The 20086-nt window shown below is 42.7% G+C and overlaps 1 protein-coding gene across 1 annotated transcript in view; it reads right to left on the bottom strand.

The window, feature by feature from the left end:
* Nucleotides 1–489: 489 nt before the first annotated feature.
* Nucleotides 490–20086, bottom strand: part of tbkbp1 (TBK1 binding protein 1) — a 71803-nt gene continuing 52206 nt past the window's right edge. The window contains exons 6-10 of the mRNA XM_036946373.1: nucleotides 17217–17419; nucleotides 16968–17029; nucleotides 8306–8421; nucleotides 4236–5041; nucleotides 490–3612 (exon numbers count right to left, since the gene is read on the bottom strand). Of these exons, the coding sequence (XP_036802268.1) occupies nucleotides 3484–3612; nucleotides 4236–5041; nucleotides 8306–8421; nucleotides 16968–17029; nucleotides 17217–17419 (1316 nt within the window). The 3' untranslated portion in view covers nucleotides 490–3483. The remainder of the gene's footprint in view (nucleotides 3613–4235; nucleotides 5042–8305; nucleotides 8422–16967; nucleotides 17030–17216; nucleotides 17420–20086) is intronic.

Below are 20086 nucleotides of genomic sequence, written 5' to 3'. Positions count from 1 at the left end.
TTAGGTTAGGTTTAGGAGTAAGGGTTAGGTAAAGTTTTAGGGTTAAGGTTAGGGTGCTGTTTAGATTAAGGGTTAGGGGTTAGGGAAAATAAGATTTTGGGTGGTAATCAATTTTTTGGTCCCAGCAAGGATAGCAATACAAACTGTATGTGTGAGAGAGAGAGATTGGCTTCATGCCTATCTGTAATTTATAAAATAGACAGTAAAGAGGATGGATTGTGATTCCCAATGTGATTCCAACTGTCTGCTTCCCCCTTGTGCTTAGATTCTGCTCTGCAGTCTGGAGGGGCTCTGGGAGAGATAGATAGGAAAGTTTGTAAATTAGACACCACAGCAGTTTAGTAAAGATTGGCCCGGACAACTGTTTATCTCTGAATATTAGAGATACATAATTCTTGTGTATTGGTACACAATAAATGCTATCTTGACTACTAAATAGTATTTATTGCGTATCTCTACATAAGTGAAACCAACCAATTCCGAGAGTCCTTTCAGTGCAAGTTCCAGTTTATTTTTCAGGAAATGTAGATACAGAAAGAAAAAGTCACAACTCCTTACGCAACTATTTTTAAATTTTTAAATACAAGTTGTTGAAAGTCCTTGAAATCCAGTGGTGCACAAAATACCTCCATGGTGATTCTTCTTCCTCAGTAGTGGCCCTTCAGCTTGTGAGAAACATCTGTCGAGCTCTTATCAGTCAGTCGTGGAGGGTGCCGCAGAGAGGGCTTTTCAACGCGAGGGTTTACTGTTATCATCAGATAAGTCACAGAGCTAGAAAGAGGGTTTATAGACTTTGTCAATGTCAGTGTTTGATCTGATTTGAAACTTGACGGAGGATTTGCAGCAAAAAAAAAGCAGGAGAGGAAATCTTTACACAACTTACCTCTTTGTGGATAGCGGTTTGAGTGTCAGACTGTGCGTGTGTATGTGTGTGTGTGTGTGTGTGTGTGTGTGTATTGTATACACATCTGACTGCTTAACATTGTGAACTGATAGGCGTGTTTGCTATGTACTACAGCTGCTGGTCAACATATTTTGGTCGTGAACGTTTTCCTTAAAACGGTATCATCTCTCCATTCCTATTTACATTGACATTTTAGTCATCTCTCCATTCATATCCGTGTATTATCTCTCCATTCATATCCGTGTATTATCTCTCCATTCATATCCGTGTATTATCTCTCCATTCATATCTGTGTATTATCTCTCCATTCATATCTGTGTGAACATGATATGCTTAATTGATACTTGGTCATCATCAAGAGAGATAAGTGTATATCTTGTACATAAATCTAATCTAGGTTTCTTTGGTTATGAAAGGGTACTTCATTCAAAGTAATCAAAAGGTACAATCCAACATGACATTCTGTACACAGCCAATGACAGACAATGTTGTCTTCGTGTGGGCTGGCTAGCAATTGATACCATTATTCTAACTCCACCATCATATACATCATTGTTAGCTTCAAAAGAGAATATAGATGTACTACCGAGGGTCAGGAATGCGTGGGAACAGAGTTCACAAAGTGAAATCATTTTGAGATGTAAAGGTGTGTCTGCGTATTTTTTTTTTACATTTGACCATAGGATTTTACATAGGTGAGTTTGTTCATTTTCCACCCGTTTGTAGGCCTACTATAGAATATTTAGTTAACTATATATATACACCATCGTTTGGTTACTATATATATATAGCTCTTTCTAGTAACCAAACTATGGTGTGCTACATGTCTTCTTTGGTACATAACAAATTGGGCCAAGAATATATCAAATGCTTATCAACAGCATTCTGTATTAGTCATGTAGGTTGGTAAATTGATTGAAGATAAGCTAGCAAGAATGGTACTTCAAACCAGTAGGTCATAAAATAGATTAATAGCAGAATGTGATTTTTCTGTGTATATTTTAAATTGGTAGCCAGGATAATAGAGATTATTAATAGCAGATGTCCTGATTAAAGTTATGGACCACAGAAGAACTTGCATTAGGCTTACAATACCTGTCTGTACACAGCTTTAAAAGTTTTACACAGAGTGATATATGAATATACATAACAGTATAGAATATTTGTGGGTTCTAAAAGGCCACTGATTTGCTCAAATCAATGTATGGCCCTTGTGTTATTTCATTATTCAACTTGACATGTTGGTGAATTCTGAATATAATTTTGTCCAAAATTGACAACCACCTAAATGCATTGATGGATACACATTGACACATTGACATTGGCTGTATTTACACAGGCAGCCCAATTCGGATCTGTTACACTATGGTTGGTGTGTTTTGACATGTGTAAACGCAGCCACTGTGTCTCACCAAAACGTCAGATAACAATTATGTACAACATATTTGACTCAATAAAAAAAAAAGTGATTCCATAATATTACCCCAAACACTCCCTCTGAATTTTGGAGGTTATATTTAAGATATCTATGTATACGATACAAAATACTAAGTGTGCCAGTGTTGGACTGTAAGGATTGAGAAATGTTTTCTTTTGGACAAAAGTGATAAATAGTGTTCCACTATAAGTGTTTTCAGGTCGTTTCTTCAGGAAGACTAAAGAGACTCCCAGTTGAATCACTGTTATCATATACAAATATTTTCCATGCACTCTTTTCCCTATAAGGAGTCCTCCTTTCCTACTTTCTATATACAGCTGTGTGTAAGCCTGTGAGGGTGAAATGTCACCAACGTGATACATGTGTGACATATTATCATTTGGAGAAGAAAATATAAAATATACCTTAAGATTCTTTTGACTTGTTACTGAACAGATATATCAAACTATACATTAACTGGAAAATTTAGGTGGGGGGGGGGGGGGGGGGGAAATTATGCTTTAATATAGGCTCATTTAGGTTAATTTAAGGTGCTAAGATTCATATAGAGTTTTGATCAGGCCACAAGCCTAAAGATAAACTGCCTATGGGTTCCTTCCACTCCACTACAGCGAGGTCGTCACGCCAACTACATGCCCGCCCTGCAGGACAAATTCATTTCTACACACAATTAACACAGCCATACTCTCTCCATAACATAACTCTGACCTCGGACTGCACATCGTAAAGCCCCGAATAAAAAACAGACTGGATCTATCCATTAGAGTCACCCAAATAATTCCAGGAATTCATTGTGTTGGTCTGTATTGCTGTACATAGGTAGAGAGGAAAGTAAAGCAGGACACTTTACAGCAAGTAGTACTGGTAAAGAGTGAGGTATAAAAAGAAATGGACTGCAAGTTGCCTGGAATGTCCCTGATCTTGCATCTGTCAAGGAAATTGTCTGTCATGAACCTCAACGCCATCCATGTCATTTCTTAAACCACCTATTTTTCCAAACATGCTAATAAACCCACAAAAAGCCCTCATGTATTGTCAAACAAAAGCTAGCCAGCTTAAAAACGCAATAAAACCTAAAATAACTCCACAATAAGTAAAAAACAGTAGCAACTAAAAAGAGGGTGCAGTGCTGCAATGGCGATCAGATCTTGCTGTTCTCAAGGTGCGAGTCGATGTGCTTGATGAGGGCGTCATCAGGGTAACCAATGGGGAAGATGAGCTGGCACAGAGGGCAGCTCCTCATGTCACTCTCTTCTGTCTCCATCCACAGCTGTATCCAAAGCACACGCACACGCGCACACACACACACACACACACACACACACACACACACACACACACACACACACACACACACACACACACACACACACACACACACACACACACACACACACACACACACACAGCATTCAGGTCAACAAGCAGTGTGGGTCTATGGCAGGGCTGGCTCAGCCATTATCCTCGAGATCTACCGTCCTGTGGATTTTCAGTCCAACCCTAATTTAACACACCTGATTCTACTTATTAGCTGCATCAGATATGCTAAATTAGGGTTGGACTGAAAACCTACAGGATGGTAGATCTCCAGGAAGAGGGTTGGGCAGCCCTGGTCTATGGCAACTATCAATTATAATATTTGGACCATTTAGGTAATTTCATGAAGAAAAGAAGCTCATATGTAAAGGTGCATTGGAACAAATGTCATTTCCCATTAAATAGCACAGTGCAGGAAAGCATTAACAAAGTCAAGGGAAGTTCTCTTTCAAAGACATATTTTGATTGAGGGGGATAACAAGCTAACCTTGACCCATTTTACAATTTTTTTGATTTGTTGTGATAGAATAATGATATTCTATAGCATATTTGGGATAGAGTGTGCGTGTGACTCACATTGATGGAGGGCCAGGACTGGGCGTGCTCTGTGTGCAGGTAACTTGACGGGTGGCAGGTCAGGGTGTTGGGTCTGGAGGGGATGGGGAAGGGCGAGCAGGACGCCGGTCCCCTCATGACCCCATGAGGCGACACATTGTTGGGCACGCCCAGCGTCCGTGGGGGGCTGATGGGGTGCGGGCAGGTCCACTCCTCCTCGTCTTCAGAGGACTGCGGCAGCTGGGGGGGGGGAGTGGGGGGTGGCGGGGGCTCAAAGTGCAGGTGAGACCTGGGAGAGACCTCGGACAGGGGGAAGGGCAGCTCTCGAGAGTGGCGGGAGCTTTCGTGGAGGCCCACCTCGCTGCCGGCCCTCTGCAGCCCAGACTGGGAACCTCGGAGCTGGCCTCCTCTGTGGGGGGACCCCCCATGCTGGGAGCCTCCATGCTGGTGCTGCTGATGCTGCTTGGAGTAGCTGGAGTCCCTGTAGGGCCTGGGCTTGGGCAGGGTGGACACGGGGTCCAGGCTGAGGCGCAGCGGCCGCTGGTAGGCCGATGGGTCAGCGACCTCGGAGTAGCTGCGACGGCCCTGGAAGCTAGCCCTCAGGTGGTGGCTGGCTGGCCGGCAGGAGTAGGAGGCGGGCCCATCATTGATTTCCAGCAGGGGCGAGCGTCGGTGCATGTCCGGGGAGAGGCGCTGTGGCTGGAGAACTGGAGAGCGACGCTGGGGGATGGGAGAGTGGTGCTGGGGCGGGATGGGGGAGTGGCGCTGGGGCACAGGGGAGTGGCGTTGGTGATGAATGGGAGATGGGGGGTGGGATTGGCGTTGGACTGAGGAAACAGAAGAGACAGGGGGAGTCAGAGAGCAGCACACAAGACTGTCTCTCGAAGACAAAAGTTATTACATATTGCCAAAATAGGACTAAAGCCTGTTGTTACTTGTTACTCATAAGTACAGTGCATTCGGAAAATATTCAGACCCCTTGACTTTTCCCACTTTATTACAATACAGCCTTAATCTAAATTTTTTTTTTTTTTTAATGTATTCGACCTGGCTTGGTTTTTGCTCTGACAACTGTGGGACAGGTGTGTGCCTTTCCAAATAATGTCCAATCAACTGAATTTACCACAGGTAGAGTCCAATGAAGTTGTGGAAACATCTCAGGGATGTTCAATGGAAACAGGATGCACCTGAGCTCAATTTTGAGTCTCATAGCAAAGAGTTTGTATAGTTATGTAAATAACGTATTTCTGTTTTCTATTTGTATTTTTTAAAATAAAATAAAAACTGTTTTCGCTTTGTCATTATGGGGTGTTGTGTGTAGATTGAGAAAAAAATAATATTTAACACATTTTAAAATAAGGCTGTAATGTAACAAAATGTGGAAAAAGGGAAGGGGTCTGAATACTTTCCGAATTCACTGTACATACAGGTGGTTGGCAGGTAGCCTAGCGGTTATAGCGTTGGGCCAGTAAACGCAAGGTTGCTAGTTCAAATCTGTCAATCTGCCCTTGAGCAAAGCACTTAACCCTAATTGAGCAAGTCACTTAACCCTAACCCTAATCCAAAAAAAACACATTTCCATTTCACACAGCAGGAAATGTGGATTATAAATAATGGACATTTTTGTAGGGGTTGATACATTTTTGTTAGGGCAAATCAAGTCTGACATTTTTAAGTGGAAATTACAAACTTTAGAAGCCTTTTTAAACCTCAAATACACTACAATGAGTATTTTCTGTTGTGCAGGAAAATTCACTGTGTCAACAGAGTGATCTGTATGAGAAGTAGCTAGGGCCAGGAGGAGTTTTTGTCTGGTAACATCTCTAGCAATAACACAGAATCAAATATATTTTTGATAATGAAGACAAAGTGTATAATCTTTCATATCTACCATATCACATTATGCTATTTTCCTGAATAACATTTCTCTAGTTCTTTCTACAGTGCGTCAGACACTCTGTGTTGCTCTGGATTTGCAATGCAAATATGTTTGTCTGATCACAAAGCATAAATCAATTCTCCACAAGCAGCACACTCGACAAGATAGGCAAAAAAAAAAGACATTTATGAATACATTATTTTCCCCTCACCTAAGAGACACAGATCTAATTGAATGTTGACACATTTTAAAGTACAGTATGAGATGCTTCCTGTAATCTTGTGACAGCTATCAGCAATTTAGCAACAAAAAAAAGATGGGTGCATCGATGAATCAGAAGCATCTCAAAGGGGAAACATTTTTGGTTCTGCGGTTGAGTGAAAAAAGGGTAAATGGCGTTCTTGAACTCTCCACAGAGTCTTGAAATAGAGAGAAAACAGAGACTTGAGAAAACAGAGACTTGAGGAGAGAATGTAATTGTCCTGCACAGCAGGAAATGCAAACTTGTAGTGTATTCAAGGTTTAAAAAGGCTTCTAGAGTTTGTAATTTCTACTTCAAAATGCCAGACTTCATTTGCCCTAACAAAACATGTTTCAACCACTACAAAATGTTTTAATTAATTATAATTCATGTAATAATTCACATTTCCTGTTGCTGCAGGACTACTTTCCTGCTGGAGCAAACTAGCTCAAATTAAGATCCTACATATGTACTGTATATGTAGCTCTGCAACCCCAGGAGAGTAAAAAAACTGCTGTAGGCCTACTTACTTTACACTATACAGTGCTTTCAGAAAGTATTCAGACCCCTTGACTTTTTCCATCTTTCCGTACAAAAGTATGTGGACACCCCTTAAAATTAGTGGATTAGGCTATTTCAGCTACACCTGTTGCTGACAGGTGTGTAAAATTGAGCACACAGCCATGCAAACTCCATATACAAACATTGGCAGTAGAATGGCCTTATTGAAGAGCTCAGTGACTTTCAACATGACACCGTCATAGGATGCCACTTTTTCAACAAGCCAGTTCGTCAAATTTCTTCCCTGCTTGAGCTTCCCCAGCCAACACTGCTATTGTGAAGTGGAATGCCAGGGGAACGTAACCTGCTCCAATGCGTAGTACCAACTGTAAAGTTTGGGTGGAGGAGGAATAATGGACTGGGGCTGTTTTTCATAGTTCGGGCTACGCCCCTTAGTTCCAGTATACAATGACATTCTAGATGATTCTGTGCTTCGAACTTTGTGTCAACAGTTTGGGGAAGGGCCTTTCCTGTTTCAGCATGACAATGTCCCCGTGCACAAAGCAAGGTCCATACAGAAATGGTTTGTCGAGATCGGTGTGGAAGAACTTGACTGGCATGTACAAAGCCCTGACCTCAGCCCTATCGAACACCTTTGGGATGAAATGAAACGTCGACTGCAAGCCTAATCACGAAACATCAGTGCCCGACCTCACTAATGCTCTTGTGACTGAATGGAAGCAAGTCCCGGCAGCAATGTTCCAACATCTAGTGGAAAGCCTTCCCAGAAGAGTATAGGCTGTTATAGCAGCAAAGGGGGGACCAACTACATATGAATGCCCATGGTTTTAGAATGTGATGTTCGATGAGCAGGTGTCCACATACTTCTGCTCGTGTAGTGTACATTCCAGTTCCTTGATAGTCTAGTTCATTCCTCTCTTTTCCGGTTAAAATTCCCGAGCTGAGGGAGTGAGCTGTAAGCCGTAGTATACTGTATGTCCCATATCCTCCCTACCTCCGTTGTGCCCTTGAGCAAAGCTCTTTATCTGTAAATTGCTCAAGGGGTGTTGCTCTGCAGCAGTCCCTGTGCTTCTCCCATCCTGTGATGTGTGTGTTGTGTGTCAGGTTGGGTACTGTGACAGCAACAAATAAAGAATATCTACGCAAATGGGCCAATGAAGCAAGTATGACAATGCTGCTTTCAAGATGTAGCTTGTTCATTACCCTTCCCAGTGTCTGCAAGAAAAAAGAAAAAAGCATGCATTGAAACACCTTTTTGGGTTGGGGTTTGTGGTAAAGAGGTAGCTGTTGATATGACAGAGGAAGACAAAAGGCGCTGCAGTTTGAAAGTTGTAAATGTTCCCAGCGGACAAAACTGGTTGCAACAACGTTATTGTAGAGTATTTTGTGACGTCATGGTCAGGTTTAAAGGATATTTTTAAATATGTTTTTAAGACGAATGTTACTAACCTGGGCTATGATGCTCCTGGGAGGTCTTCTTCAGGATCTCTTTCTGTTTGGAGCTCAGTTTCTGTAGACGTCCCAACTCCTCAGTTAGCTCTGTGTAGGCTAGTGCCAAATTCACCCTGCAGGGGGAAAGAACCGAGTTGATCAGCCAATCAACCAACCAAACAATCAAAATCCCCCTTTGAAATCATTCTACTAATATTGCTTTCAAATGTGTGTGCACACTGAGGTTACCTGACTAAATGCATTCTAGTTTTCAAAATGTCCATGGTTATTTACACTTGACATCTATCATACGTCGATCTAAGCAGTTCCTAGATGCATTCCTTTCTCATCTCCAGATTGACTGCATACCAATTACATTGTTGATATCATTGCATAATATAGAGTATTTCTTTGAATACCAATCATATTAATCACACATGAATCACACCATTGTGAAGTAGTCAGACGTAAAGCAGACAGCCAGCTGTCTCAACATGACACCCAGGCCTTTTCCATGGTAACGAGGCAGCTATTTCAAACAACTCTGTTACAAGGCAACACGGGTGGTATTTGAAAACATAAAAAGAGCGAAAAGGCGGTGGTTGTGGTAGATGGCAGCAGTGTGTATGCGCTATCCAGCCTATGATCTGATAAAACAGAGCTTATCTGAGCTCAAAAAACTATTTCACATAAGACTCTTGTGATTTACTGGAACATTGATGATGGCAATGTTAACACATGTTTCCCATGCCAATAAAGCCCCTTGAATTGAATTGAAATTGATGGTGGAAGACAATATGGTGATATGACAGAAAAGGGACACACATCCTATTGCGTGAGGTGCTAGTTATGGAAAATGTGAAGTTTTAAAAAAGAAAAAAAAAAGTCTGACACAATGGCTGCGTTTACAAAAAAGATACATTCTGATCTTTTTTCCACTAATTGGTCTTTTGACCAATCATATCAGATCTTTTCACATCAGATATTTTTCTGGAGCTGATGTGATCCAACAAGTCCAATTAGTGAAAAAAGATCAGAATTGATCTTTTTTGTAAACGCAGCCTATTGGTATTTGCAGTGTGATTTATTTGACCTTTTATTTTACCTACCTCAGCAATGTTTTGATATGATTTGATTTTACAGACGATAAAATGAAGCGGTGTGTTAAATCAGACTGCATTGAAAAAATAGAGTGCATCTTTTATCTCTTCAGCAGAATCGCATGAGTGGAAACGCAGTCTTTTCTCAGGTCAGTCCTGGTTGTAGCTAGATACGTGGACACCTGCTTGTTGAACATCTCATTCCAAAATCATTGGCATTAATATGGAGGTGGTCCCCCCTTTGCTGGTATAACAGCCTTCACTCTTCTGGGAAGGCTTTGGACTAGACAATCTCCATAGACAAACATGGGCAGTAGAATGGCCTTACTGAAGAGCTCAGTGACTTTCAACATGGTACCGTCATAGGATGCCACTTTTTCAACAAGTCAGTTGGTCAAGTTTCTTCTCTGCTTGAGCTGCCCCTGTCAACACTGTTAAGTGGAAAATCTAGGAGCAACAACAGTTCAGCCATGAAGTGGTATGCCACACAAGCTCACAGAACTGGACTGCCTTGTGCTGAAGTGCGTAGCATGTACAAATCGTCTTTCCTCGGTTGCAACACTCACTACAGAGTTCCAAACTGCCTCTGGAAGCAACTTCAGCACAATAACTGCTTTAGGGAGCTTCATGAAATGGGTTTCCATGGCCGAACAGCCGCATATACAAGCCTGAAATCATCATGTGCAATGCCAAGCGTTGGCTGGAGTGGTGTAAAGCTCGCTGCCATTGGACTCTGGAGCAGTGGAAACGTGTTCACCGGAGTGTGGAATCTTGGTTCACCATCTGGCAGTCCGACGGACAAATCTGGGTTTGGCGGATGCCAGGGGAACGCAACCTGCTCCAATGCATAGTGCCAACTGTAAAGTTTGGGTGGAGGAGGAATAATAATAATAAACTAAGCCCCTTAGTTCCAGTACACAATGACATGCTACATGATTCTGTGCTTCCAACTTTGTGTCAAAAGTTTGGGGAAGGGCCTTTCCTGTTTCAGCATGACAATGCCCCCGTGCACAAAGCGAGATCCATACAAATGGTCCAAATGGTTTGGTCCAAATGGTTTGTCGAGATCGGTGTGGAAGAACTTGACTGGCATGTACAAAGCCCTGACCTCAGCCCCATCGAACACCTTGGGGATGAAATGGAATGCCAACATCTAGTTGGAACTTTGCTGCGGGGACTTGGCATTGTGCATTGTGATCGTAGGCTTGTGTGCGGCTGCTCGACCATGGAAACCCATTTCATGAAGCTCTTGATGAACAGTTGTTGTCCTGACATTGCTTCCAGAGGCAGTTTGGAACTCGGTAGTGAGTGTAGCAACAAAGAACAGACGATTATTCCGTGCTACGCACTTCAGCACTCGGAGGTCCCATTCTGTGAGCTTGTGTGGCCTACCACTTCGCAGCCGTTGTTTCTCCTAGACGTTTTCACTTCACAATAACAACACATACAGTTGACTGGGGCAGCTCTAACAGGGCAGAAATTTGACGAACTGACTTGTTGGAAAGGTGGCATCCTATGACGGTGCCACGTTGAAAGTTGCTGAGCTCTTCAGTAAGGCCATTCTACTGCCAATGTTTGTCTATGGAGATTACATAGCTGTGTGCTCGAATTTATACACCTGTCAGCAACTGGTGTAGCTGAAATAGCCGAATCCACTCATTTGAAAGGGTGTCCACATACTTTTGTGTATATAGTGTATGTTCGAGTCGCGTCAGGGACAATTTTAGCATTTTAGCTAACCTTTTTCCTAACCATAACCTAATTATCTTAACGTTAATTTTCCTAACCTGCTGCACAAGTTCTCCTAACCTTTTACGAAAAGTTACTTTTGCTAGTCAAAACCGGCAGGCCTTCTCTGAGAACATTGTTAGTCTCCACTAATGCACTACACCTATATCTTTGATCTTTGTCCCGTAGAGAAACAATCACTGTATTTAGCCAAACGACAAAGATCACAAACTATACTGTATGATACACGTACTGTATTATAATTTCTACCAGGTTTATCGCCACAAACAACGTTTTAAAATGGGGAGGAGGGAGGAAGATAGGTGCCAATGTGTACCCAAACAGATCTGATAAAGATTATCTCTCAAACTCATTTCAATAAAACCTTTGTGTTTTACTTGAATCTGACTCCACTTCCTCTACATAGTGATGGTGGAAGATAAGAGAAATATGGTGTCAGACAAACACCGACTTCCCATATACTTCACCTGCACGACCAGACATTGAGCAAATGTAATAATTCTACTTGGCCATGAGAAGTCTCAAATTATGAGTACTCTCACAACCCACTGTGCGTAGAAGGGTGAGGGAAGCACATGCAGTACCAATAGAAAACATATCACACGGAGGTTTTTTAACCAGTTAACATCACCAAACACTAAACCATCAGATAATGGAAATTACAGTCATCACTTGTCATTATTGTGAATCTTTTCCATTTCCCTCGATAGTTCTCCTACATAAATAAATCGGTCTTCACCGTTTATTTTTCAGGAGAATGATGCTGCCACCACAAATTAATCACAGCTATGGAACATCTCAATGTTAACCTAAGAATCAATTCATTTCATTTCTATTTAAAGATTTATGAAAAGGTAGCATTCCACAAAATTCTGTCATTTTGGCCACAGAGACATTGCATTCATAAGTTCCACCAGTTAGTCAATAGAATCAGTTGTTCAGACAGGCCTACCCCTACATTTATGCATGACCCAGACAGAGTGGGCTATGAAAGCCCCTTCATTATAACTCTCCACCAACACCTTCACAACAATCTGAAAATACAATAGATCATCCATAACTTACAGGAACTGTGGAAACCACTGATGACATTGGGGGAAAAAACAGTCCTCTTCTTCCCAACTGCCTCTATCCAACTCTTTCATGTATATGGAAGTAGCTGTATTGGCTTTGAGTTGAAATCCCCTTACCTTCTTTTACAGTCCAAGGGGAATGTCTGAGTGACAGTTTCCCGTCTCTCGACATTTATTCACACAGAACTGTATTTATTGACTGTTTTGACATATGCAACTCTTCCTTTTCACACTTCGGCTCACACAAGTCTCTACGTCGCCTGTGCCTTTTGACAATCTTTGAAAAGATGGCTTGGAAAGCAACACATCTCACTCACAGCACCTTGTGCAATATCTTATGTGTGAACACCTCTGTTGGTTCATAAACACTGCCAAGACTTCAATGTGCTGCATCCCCCTTCGTTTTGGAAAAGCTTTTTGGAAGTGTTTGAGTCTGTGTTGTGTGCAGGGATTGGCAATAATTACAAAATACAATTACAAAATACCAATACCAAGCTCAATAAATCAAAATAAACTACAAAATGCTTGTATTTCGAAATGTATTTAATTAAAATACATGTATAATGTATTTTAAAATACAGAAATACATTTGCAAGAAGCCAGCCCAAACACATGTATAATGTATTTTAAAATACAGAAATACATTTGCAAGAAGCCAGCCCAAACACATGTATAATGTATTTTAAAATACAGAAATACATTTGCAAGAAGCCAGCCCAAACACATGTAGAATGTATTTTAAAATACAGAAATACATTTGCAAGAAGCCAGCCCAAACACACGTATAATGTATTTTAAAATACAGAAATACATTTGCAAGAAGCCAGCCCAAACAGCAACAACATTCTCAGTAACACATTGTATTTGCTATGACTGTGATATGTTGTTGTTTATCTGACTTAGAATGCACCGACTGTAAGTCACTCTGGATAAGAGTGTCTGCTAAATGACCAAAATGTAAATGTACTGTATATGTATTCAATTAACATACCAAAATGAACTGCAAAGCACACTGGGTTTATTATTGGACTTGTTTCGGGGTAGAGCTCATTAGATTCATATTCAGCATGATATGCAATTGTTCATTTTTAAATGTAGATTTATATTTAGTTCCGTTAGTAGACACTCTTATCACACCACAGTGCCATCAGACTTCTGATACCAATGCAGGGTGAACGAGGGCCACAAAATGGTGAATCGAATTGAAAAGTATTTAGTATTTTGAAAGTACAAAATGCAACCCTCGAAAGTCTCTTGTTACAAAACACATTGGAGTGTAGTTCAGCACAGTGTAATACAAAATACATTGGAGTGTAGTTCAGCACAGTGTAATACAAAACACATTGGAGTGTAGTTCAGCACAGTGTAATACAAAACACATTGGAGTGTAGTTCAGCACAGTGTAATACAAAATACAAAATACTCAGCAGTAAATCAAAAGTATATTTCAAATAGATGGGACAGAAACACACACATCTGTGTGTGTGTGTGTATGTGTTTTCGTGCATGCCTTTTCTCTCTCTGTCTGTGTGTGTGTGTGTGTGTGTGTGTGTGTGTGTGTGTGTGTGTGTGTGTGTGTGTGTGTGTGTGTGTGTGTGTGTGTGTGTGTGTGTGTGTGTGTGTGTGCGTGTGCGTGTGTGTTTGAGTGTGCCTGTGTAGGAGGAAAGATGACTGTTATATAGCGAGGAAGAAATTCATGACAGCCAATCTATATGTTGGTTGTGTGTGGGAGATTAAGTGCGTGGTGTGGGCCATATGAGCTGGATCTGACCTCTGAAAACACATTAGAGAGCACGGACTGTAGGCTTGCTGTTTCTGTAACTACTGCACAGCTTCTTGGCCTGTGTGCTCTAACATCTATTTTGCTCTGCTATTGAGTACGGCCTGTCTGCTCTCACTCAACTGTAAGAAACGCAGATCCTAAATACAACTCATCACATACATACACCATATCATTTCTCAGTAAAAGTTCCATTTGGTCAATGATATTTAATAAGAAAAAGCAATGGATGACAAATTCTGGTACATAAAGTTGCAGAGGTAATGAGGCCCCATAGCCCTCGTTAGGTCTCTGATGAAGATAAGCACTAAATGAGTGCTGGCTTTCGACTCTCGTGTCCACAGCCTACACAGTGTCAAAAGCTACCCACTGGGCACAGGCTTCAGTTCAATGTCTACTTTCGGTTGAGTTGCCAATTTACATGAATTCAACGTGAAATCAACAAAAAATGTCACCATGTCATTGGATTTAGGTTAAAAGTGGGGTGAAAAAAAGACGAAATGCCCTTACGTTGAAGACTTTTTTGCAAAACCAATTCGTTTTTTCGAGTTGATTTAAGATCATCGCTAGATTTTTTGGGGATGAAATGATGTGGAAATAATGTTGATTCAACCAGTTTTTGCCCAGTGGCTGTAATAACACATGATCTACTGTATATTATTTGTTGTTCCTTACAGTTGGCTCGTTGTCTTTCTGAATTTGTTTTACATTGAAAATGTGATCTCCATACTATGGAACTGAACAAAGCAATTACAATTGTCAGCAATTATGTCAACCAAGTCAAGTTCATTCCATAACAGTCTACACAATCAAATGAACGCATTCAATAATCTCTAAATTTTTCCTGACCATTTGAAGCCAATTATAAGTGTCTGTGAGGGCCAAACTGTTGCTCTCCAGAACATGCAACACACATGACCAGTTCCACGTGAATCTGAGCCATTTACAATAAATGAGAGCACTTACAAGAAGTAAGCTGCCATTCAGAAAGAAAATAACAGCTAGCAGGTAGGTTGGTGAGTAAGGATAGGAAAGCAAGATGTGACTGGAAAAGTAGTAGGCTTCCCCTCCCAGGCCTCTAGCACACTCAACCTTAGCCATTCTACCATGCACTTTACTTCCACTTTCTTATCGAAACAGGGTTTGCATTTCACTCCCCTCAAACTTGTCGTGAGTGTGGTTTTGCACTAGCTTGTGGGCGAGCTGTGTGTGGCGTGACTGTGTCTAGGACAGGGGTATTCAACAGGGGTCCACAGCGTGAGTTTTGGTTCCTCTGAGAAACAACAAATGACAACTGCTGTATTTCAGGAAGCTCTTGTGCCCACACTGCCCTCTATTGTTGTATTATATATTACCACACAACACACAACTAGGCTCCTCATCACAAGTCTGTCCCCCACATTGAAAGAGAGGTTCACATAATTATCCAGTATAAGGCTTATGGGCATAACTGCGGGAAGGAGGGGTGCCGAGGATGCTGCAGAAAAATCGGAATATATATATGTTATTTTCCAAAAACAATATTTTATATTTTTTCACAATAGTGCACTGGGCATTTAATAGTCCTGTATTAGCAGACCGATATAAACATCTTCAGTGTGGGCAAAAAGTGTTTCCAGGACCCCCCCCCCCCCCCATGAGAAAAATTGCACCATCCCCACTCCCAAACTATAATGAATGAAAATATAAATGCGACATGCAACAATTTAAAAGATTTTACTGAGTTACAGTTCATATGAGGAAATCAGTCAATTGAAATAAATAAATTAGGCCTTAATCTATGGATTTCACATGACTGGGAATACAGATATGCATCTGTTGGTCACAGGTAGTGGCGTGGATCAGAAAACCAGTCAGTATCTGGTATGACCACCATTTGCCTCATGCAGCGCGACATATCTCCTTCGCATAGAGTTGATCAGTCTGTTGATTGTGGCCTGTGGAATGTTGTCCCACTCCTCTTCAATGGCTGTGCGACGTTGCTGGATATTAGCGGGAACTGGAACTACCTGTCGTACAGGTCGATCCAGAGCATCCCAAACGTGCTCAATGGGTGATATGTTTGATGAGTATGCAGGCCATTGACGAACTGGGACATTTTCAGCTTCCAAGATTTGTGTACAGATCCATGCGACATTATCATGCACGGACTACAATGTATTCTACAATGTAGAGAAACAATAAAGGAAAACCCTGGAAGGAGTAGGTGGGTCCAAACTTTTGACTGGTACTGTACATTGGAGGCGGCTTATAGTAGAGAAATGAACGTTCAATTCTCTGGCAACAACTCTGGTGGACATTCCTGCAGTCAGCATGCCAATTGCACTCTCCCTTGCGTTGTGTGACAAAACTGCACATTTTAGAGTGGCCTTTTATTGTCCCCAACACAAGGTGCACCTCCTTAATGATCATGCTGTTAATCAGCTTCTTGATATGTCACATCTGTCATGTGGATGGATTATCTTGGCAAAGGAGAAATGTTCACTAACAGGGATGTAAGCAAATTTGTGCACAATATTTGAGAGAAATAAGCTTTTTGTGCATATGGAAAACTTCTGGGATCTTTTATATCAGCTCACGAAACATGGAACCAACACTTTACATGTTGCGTTTATATTTTTGTTCAGTGTACTTCCCGCGGCTATGCTGTACTATTAATACATCAAAGAATGTATATGTGATGGATAGGCCATTATTCTAGGCAGAGTTCAACTTTAAAACGGGCCTGGAAAAGGGCTCATTTAGGTTTTAATGAGTTCCTTAAAGGCTACCTTAGTCAGACCAAACCGTTACACCCTCTAAACTAGAGTCTAGACCTTCAGATATGGGTCAGGTACAGCTCCTAGTGAAACGTTACTGTTTACTACTATTCTCTCCCTCTCATCTCTCTCCGTGTCTCTCTCTCTCCCTCTCGCAGTCTAAAAGGTTGCAGGTCTTATGGAGGTGTCACACAGTAAATGGTTGTTGTCTTCACTTACTGCTCATCTCCCACCTTCTTGATCCACTCCACATCACACTGCTCACACGACGAAGTCATTTCCTGCCGAAGTAGAGCGGGAAAACAGATTAGCATGCAGGTGCTCGAAGTAAGAGCCAAGTGAGAACAAGAGTTAGACAGAACTGACTATGCTTTAGAAAATAGAGGGATAATGTACCAGTTTGTAAGACTTACCAGTGTGTTAGGTGTGTGTGTGTTAGGTGTGTGTGTGTGTTGTTTGTTCACTGACCCTCTCTATGTGGTTGTTCTGGATCTGTTTCAGCTCTTCCTGCAGTCTCTCACACTCGGCCTTCACTTCCTGTTCCCTCTGACACGCCCCTTGGGCCTGGTGCCGCGCCCCCTCTAGCTCCGCCTCCAGACGCTGCAGCTTCAGGTCGGACAGAGTGTCTAGACTACGAGAGTTCTGTAGGGTCAGCGCAGGACAGTCCAGCACTGCGGAGGGGGAAGGCAACACCGACACACACACACATGATCAATCTAGAGGGACTTAATTATCCCAGGGTTTATACCATTCATCCTTATACTTTCCAGGGAAGGGATAAGGGATAGTGATGTGGACTTCCAGCCAAATAAGCCAGCTCCACGTAACTTCATTGTTCCACCTGGCCCACATTGTTCCACCTGGCCCACATTGTTCCACCTGGCCTACATTGTTCTACCTGGCCCACATTGTTACACCTGGCCCACATTGCTACACCTGGCCCACATTGTTACACCTGTTCCACCAGCCAGATAAGCCAGCTCCACGTATCTTCATTTCCCACCTGGGTGGAGGAGCGTGATTGGGCACAGCCTCGGAGCCCAGCTCATACAGACGCCGTCACTCAGCCAATAGCTATTGTGATAGAGTCGTCGTCTATCTCATCTCACCAGCCACCTCACACAACACACAGGCATTGACACACTGACACTGGAAAAAACACATACACACAACTCACACTGATAGAAAACACACAAATCCTCTCTAACACAGTATATTGCCCACAATCTCTTGCACGCAACTTCCGCAATTACATCAAACGCACACATTTGTGTTTGTGTACAAGTCACAGCTGAACTACTAGGGCTGGGATCATCAACTAGATTCAGGGTCAAATTCAGTCCGCGGTTCGCCAGTTAGGGAACCCTGTACTAGACTAAGTGGCTTTCCCTTTTATTTTAATGGGGTACAGGTCAGCCTGTGGTTCAGTAGTGAACAGTAGTGTACAGAATAATACATTTCAACATGTAATGGTACTAAAGCATATCATGAACGCTTTCCATCTGAAGGACAACCCTTCACATAAATACACCTCGGCATGACTCAGCAATAAGAGAGGTATTAATGACACATTTCATCCGCATTTTGCATCCTTTTTACTAGGGGGACACAGTTCAGGCCTTGTGACTCCATAGCAGCTGTTCTCTTCAGTAGTGACCTGCTACCCAGCATGCTTCCCTCAGCTGGAGTGGGTGGTACTGTGTAATTAGCATATAGGAAGCAGCAGTGCAAGATGGGAGAGAGTTGGCCAATAGTAATTCTGTTTCCCCAAATCAATTTCGGTTGTCATGAGTCTCGTGAGAGCGGGAGGTAGCTAGCCAGCAGACAGTGGAGAGAGGTTGAGATGGCGGTAGCAGAAGTGTTGTTTGAGGCTGAGAGCGCATTGAGTACAGTTAGTGAGAAGGATGAGTGGACAACAGTGAAGTCCAAGAATGGAACAAAAAGGGAAAAATGGTTGTGGATAACGAGTCTGATGAATCGTTGCTTGTTGGAGTGCGTTTCTTTGGATAAGGATGTTCATTTGGGAAGCCTTTTTGAAGTCACGAGGATGGTGAAGAAGGCGTTGAGAAAAGTGGATTCCGTCAAAGTAACCAGTAGCAATATGGTGTTGATATCGTGTATATCTAAAGAGCAAAAGGAGCGCGCATTGTGGCTCGCAAAATGATCGATGCATGCAGGGCCTGCTCCGCTCATTCTCCCGACAGTAGGGCCTGCTCCGCTCAGTCTCCCGACAGTAGGGCCTGCTCCGCTCAGTCTCCCGACAGTAGGGCCTGCTCCGCTCAGTCTCCCGACAGTAGGGCCTGCTCCGCTCAGTCTCCCGACAGTAGGGCCTGCTCCGCTCATTCTCCCGACAGTAGGGCCTGCTCCGCTCATTCTCCCGACAGTAGGGTCTGCTCCACTCATTCTCCCGACAGTAGCGCCCGCTCTGCTCATTCTACAGACAGTAGGGCCCGCTCTGCTCATTCTACAGACAGTAGGGCCCGCTCTGCTCATTCTCCCGACAGTAGGGCCCGCTCTGCTCATTCTACAGACAGTAGGGCCCGCTCTGCTCATTCTACAGACAGTAGGGCCCGCTCTGCTCATTCTCCCGACAGTAGGGCCCGCTCTGCTCATTCTACAGACAGTAGGGCCCGCTCTGCTCATTCTACAGACAGTAGGGCCCGCTCTGCTCATTCTGCAGACCGTAGGGCCAGCTCTGCTCATTCTACAAACAGTAGGGCCCGCTCTGCTCATTCTAAGGTGCAGTGGCACATCAAGTAAACTATGATGGGTGGAAAGGGGGTGAATGGGTGAGTTAATGAGCAAGGGGAAGTGGACAATGCCTAATTATGTAATTACCTGTTGCGAATGAGGAACAGGGCGGGCCATTCTATTTTATTGGTATATTCTAATTATAATCTCAAAATGTTATGTACCCTATATTAGTCCACCCAATCAGTCTACTCTGGTCTACTTGGAGTACACAGTGAGAGTGTGTGTAATTTACAGTGGCAAGAAGACCAAGACGAATGGATGCACATGCTCCGTTAGCGCTGCTATGAGATCTGAATGAAAATGACTCAGATGGCGAGGAAGAAATGAATCACGACATCTCCGATGATTATTCTTCTGGTTCTGAGCCTTAGCCCGAACCTTAACCTCCAAGCCCTGAGTGGTAAAAAGCCTGAACGGTGCGCACTGAGCAGGAGCCGGCGCCACCACCAAATGAAACGGTGAGATAGGAGAGAGGAACGGACGCGGTTTTGGAAAAGATCCACATCAGACAGCAGGTGTCGGAGAATGTGGTGATGAGGCTTGAGGGACCTTACGTTGGCAAAGGGAAAAATGTCACCATGGAC

The sequence above is a fragment of the Oncorhynchus mykiss genome, chromosome 16, assembly GCF_013265735.2.
Source record: "Oncorhynchus mykiss isolate Arlee chromosome 16, USDA_OmykA_1.1, whole genome shotgun sequence".
Classification (NCBI taxonomy): domain Eukaryota; kingdom Metazoa; phylum Chordata; class Actinopteri; order Salmoniformes; family Salmonidae; genus Oncorhynchus; species Oncorhynchus mykiss.
This window is presented reverse-complemented; position numbering and strand designations above follow the sequence as displayed.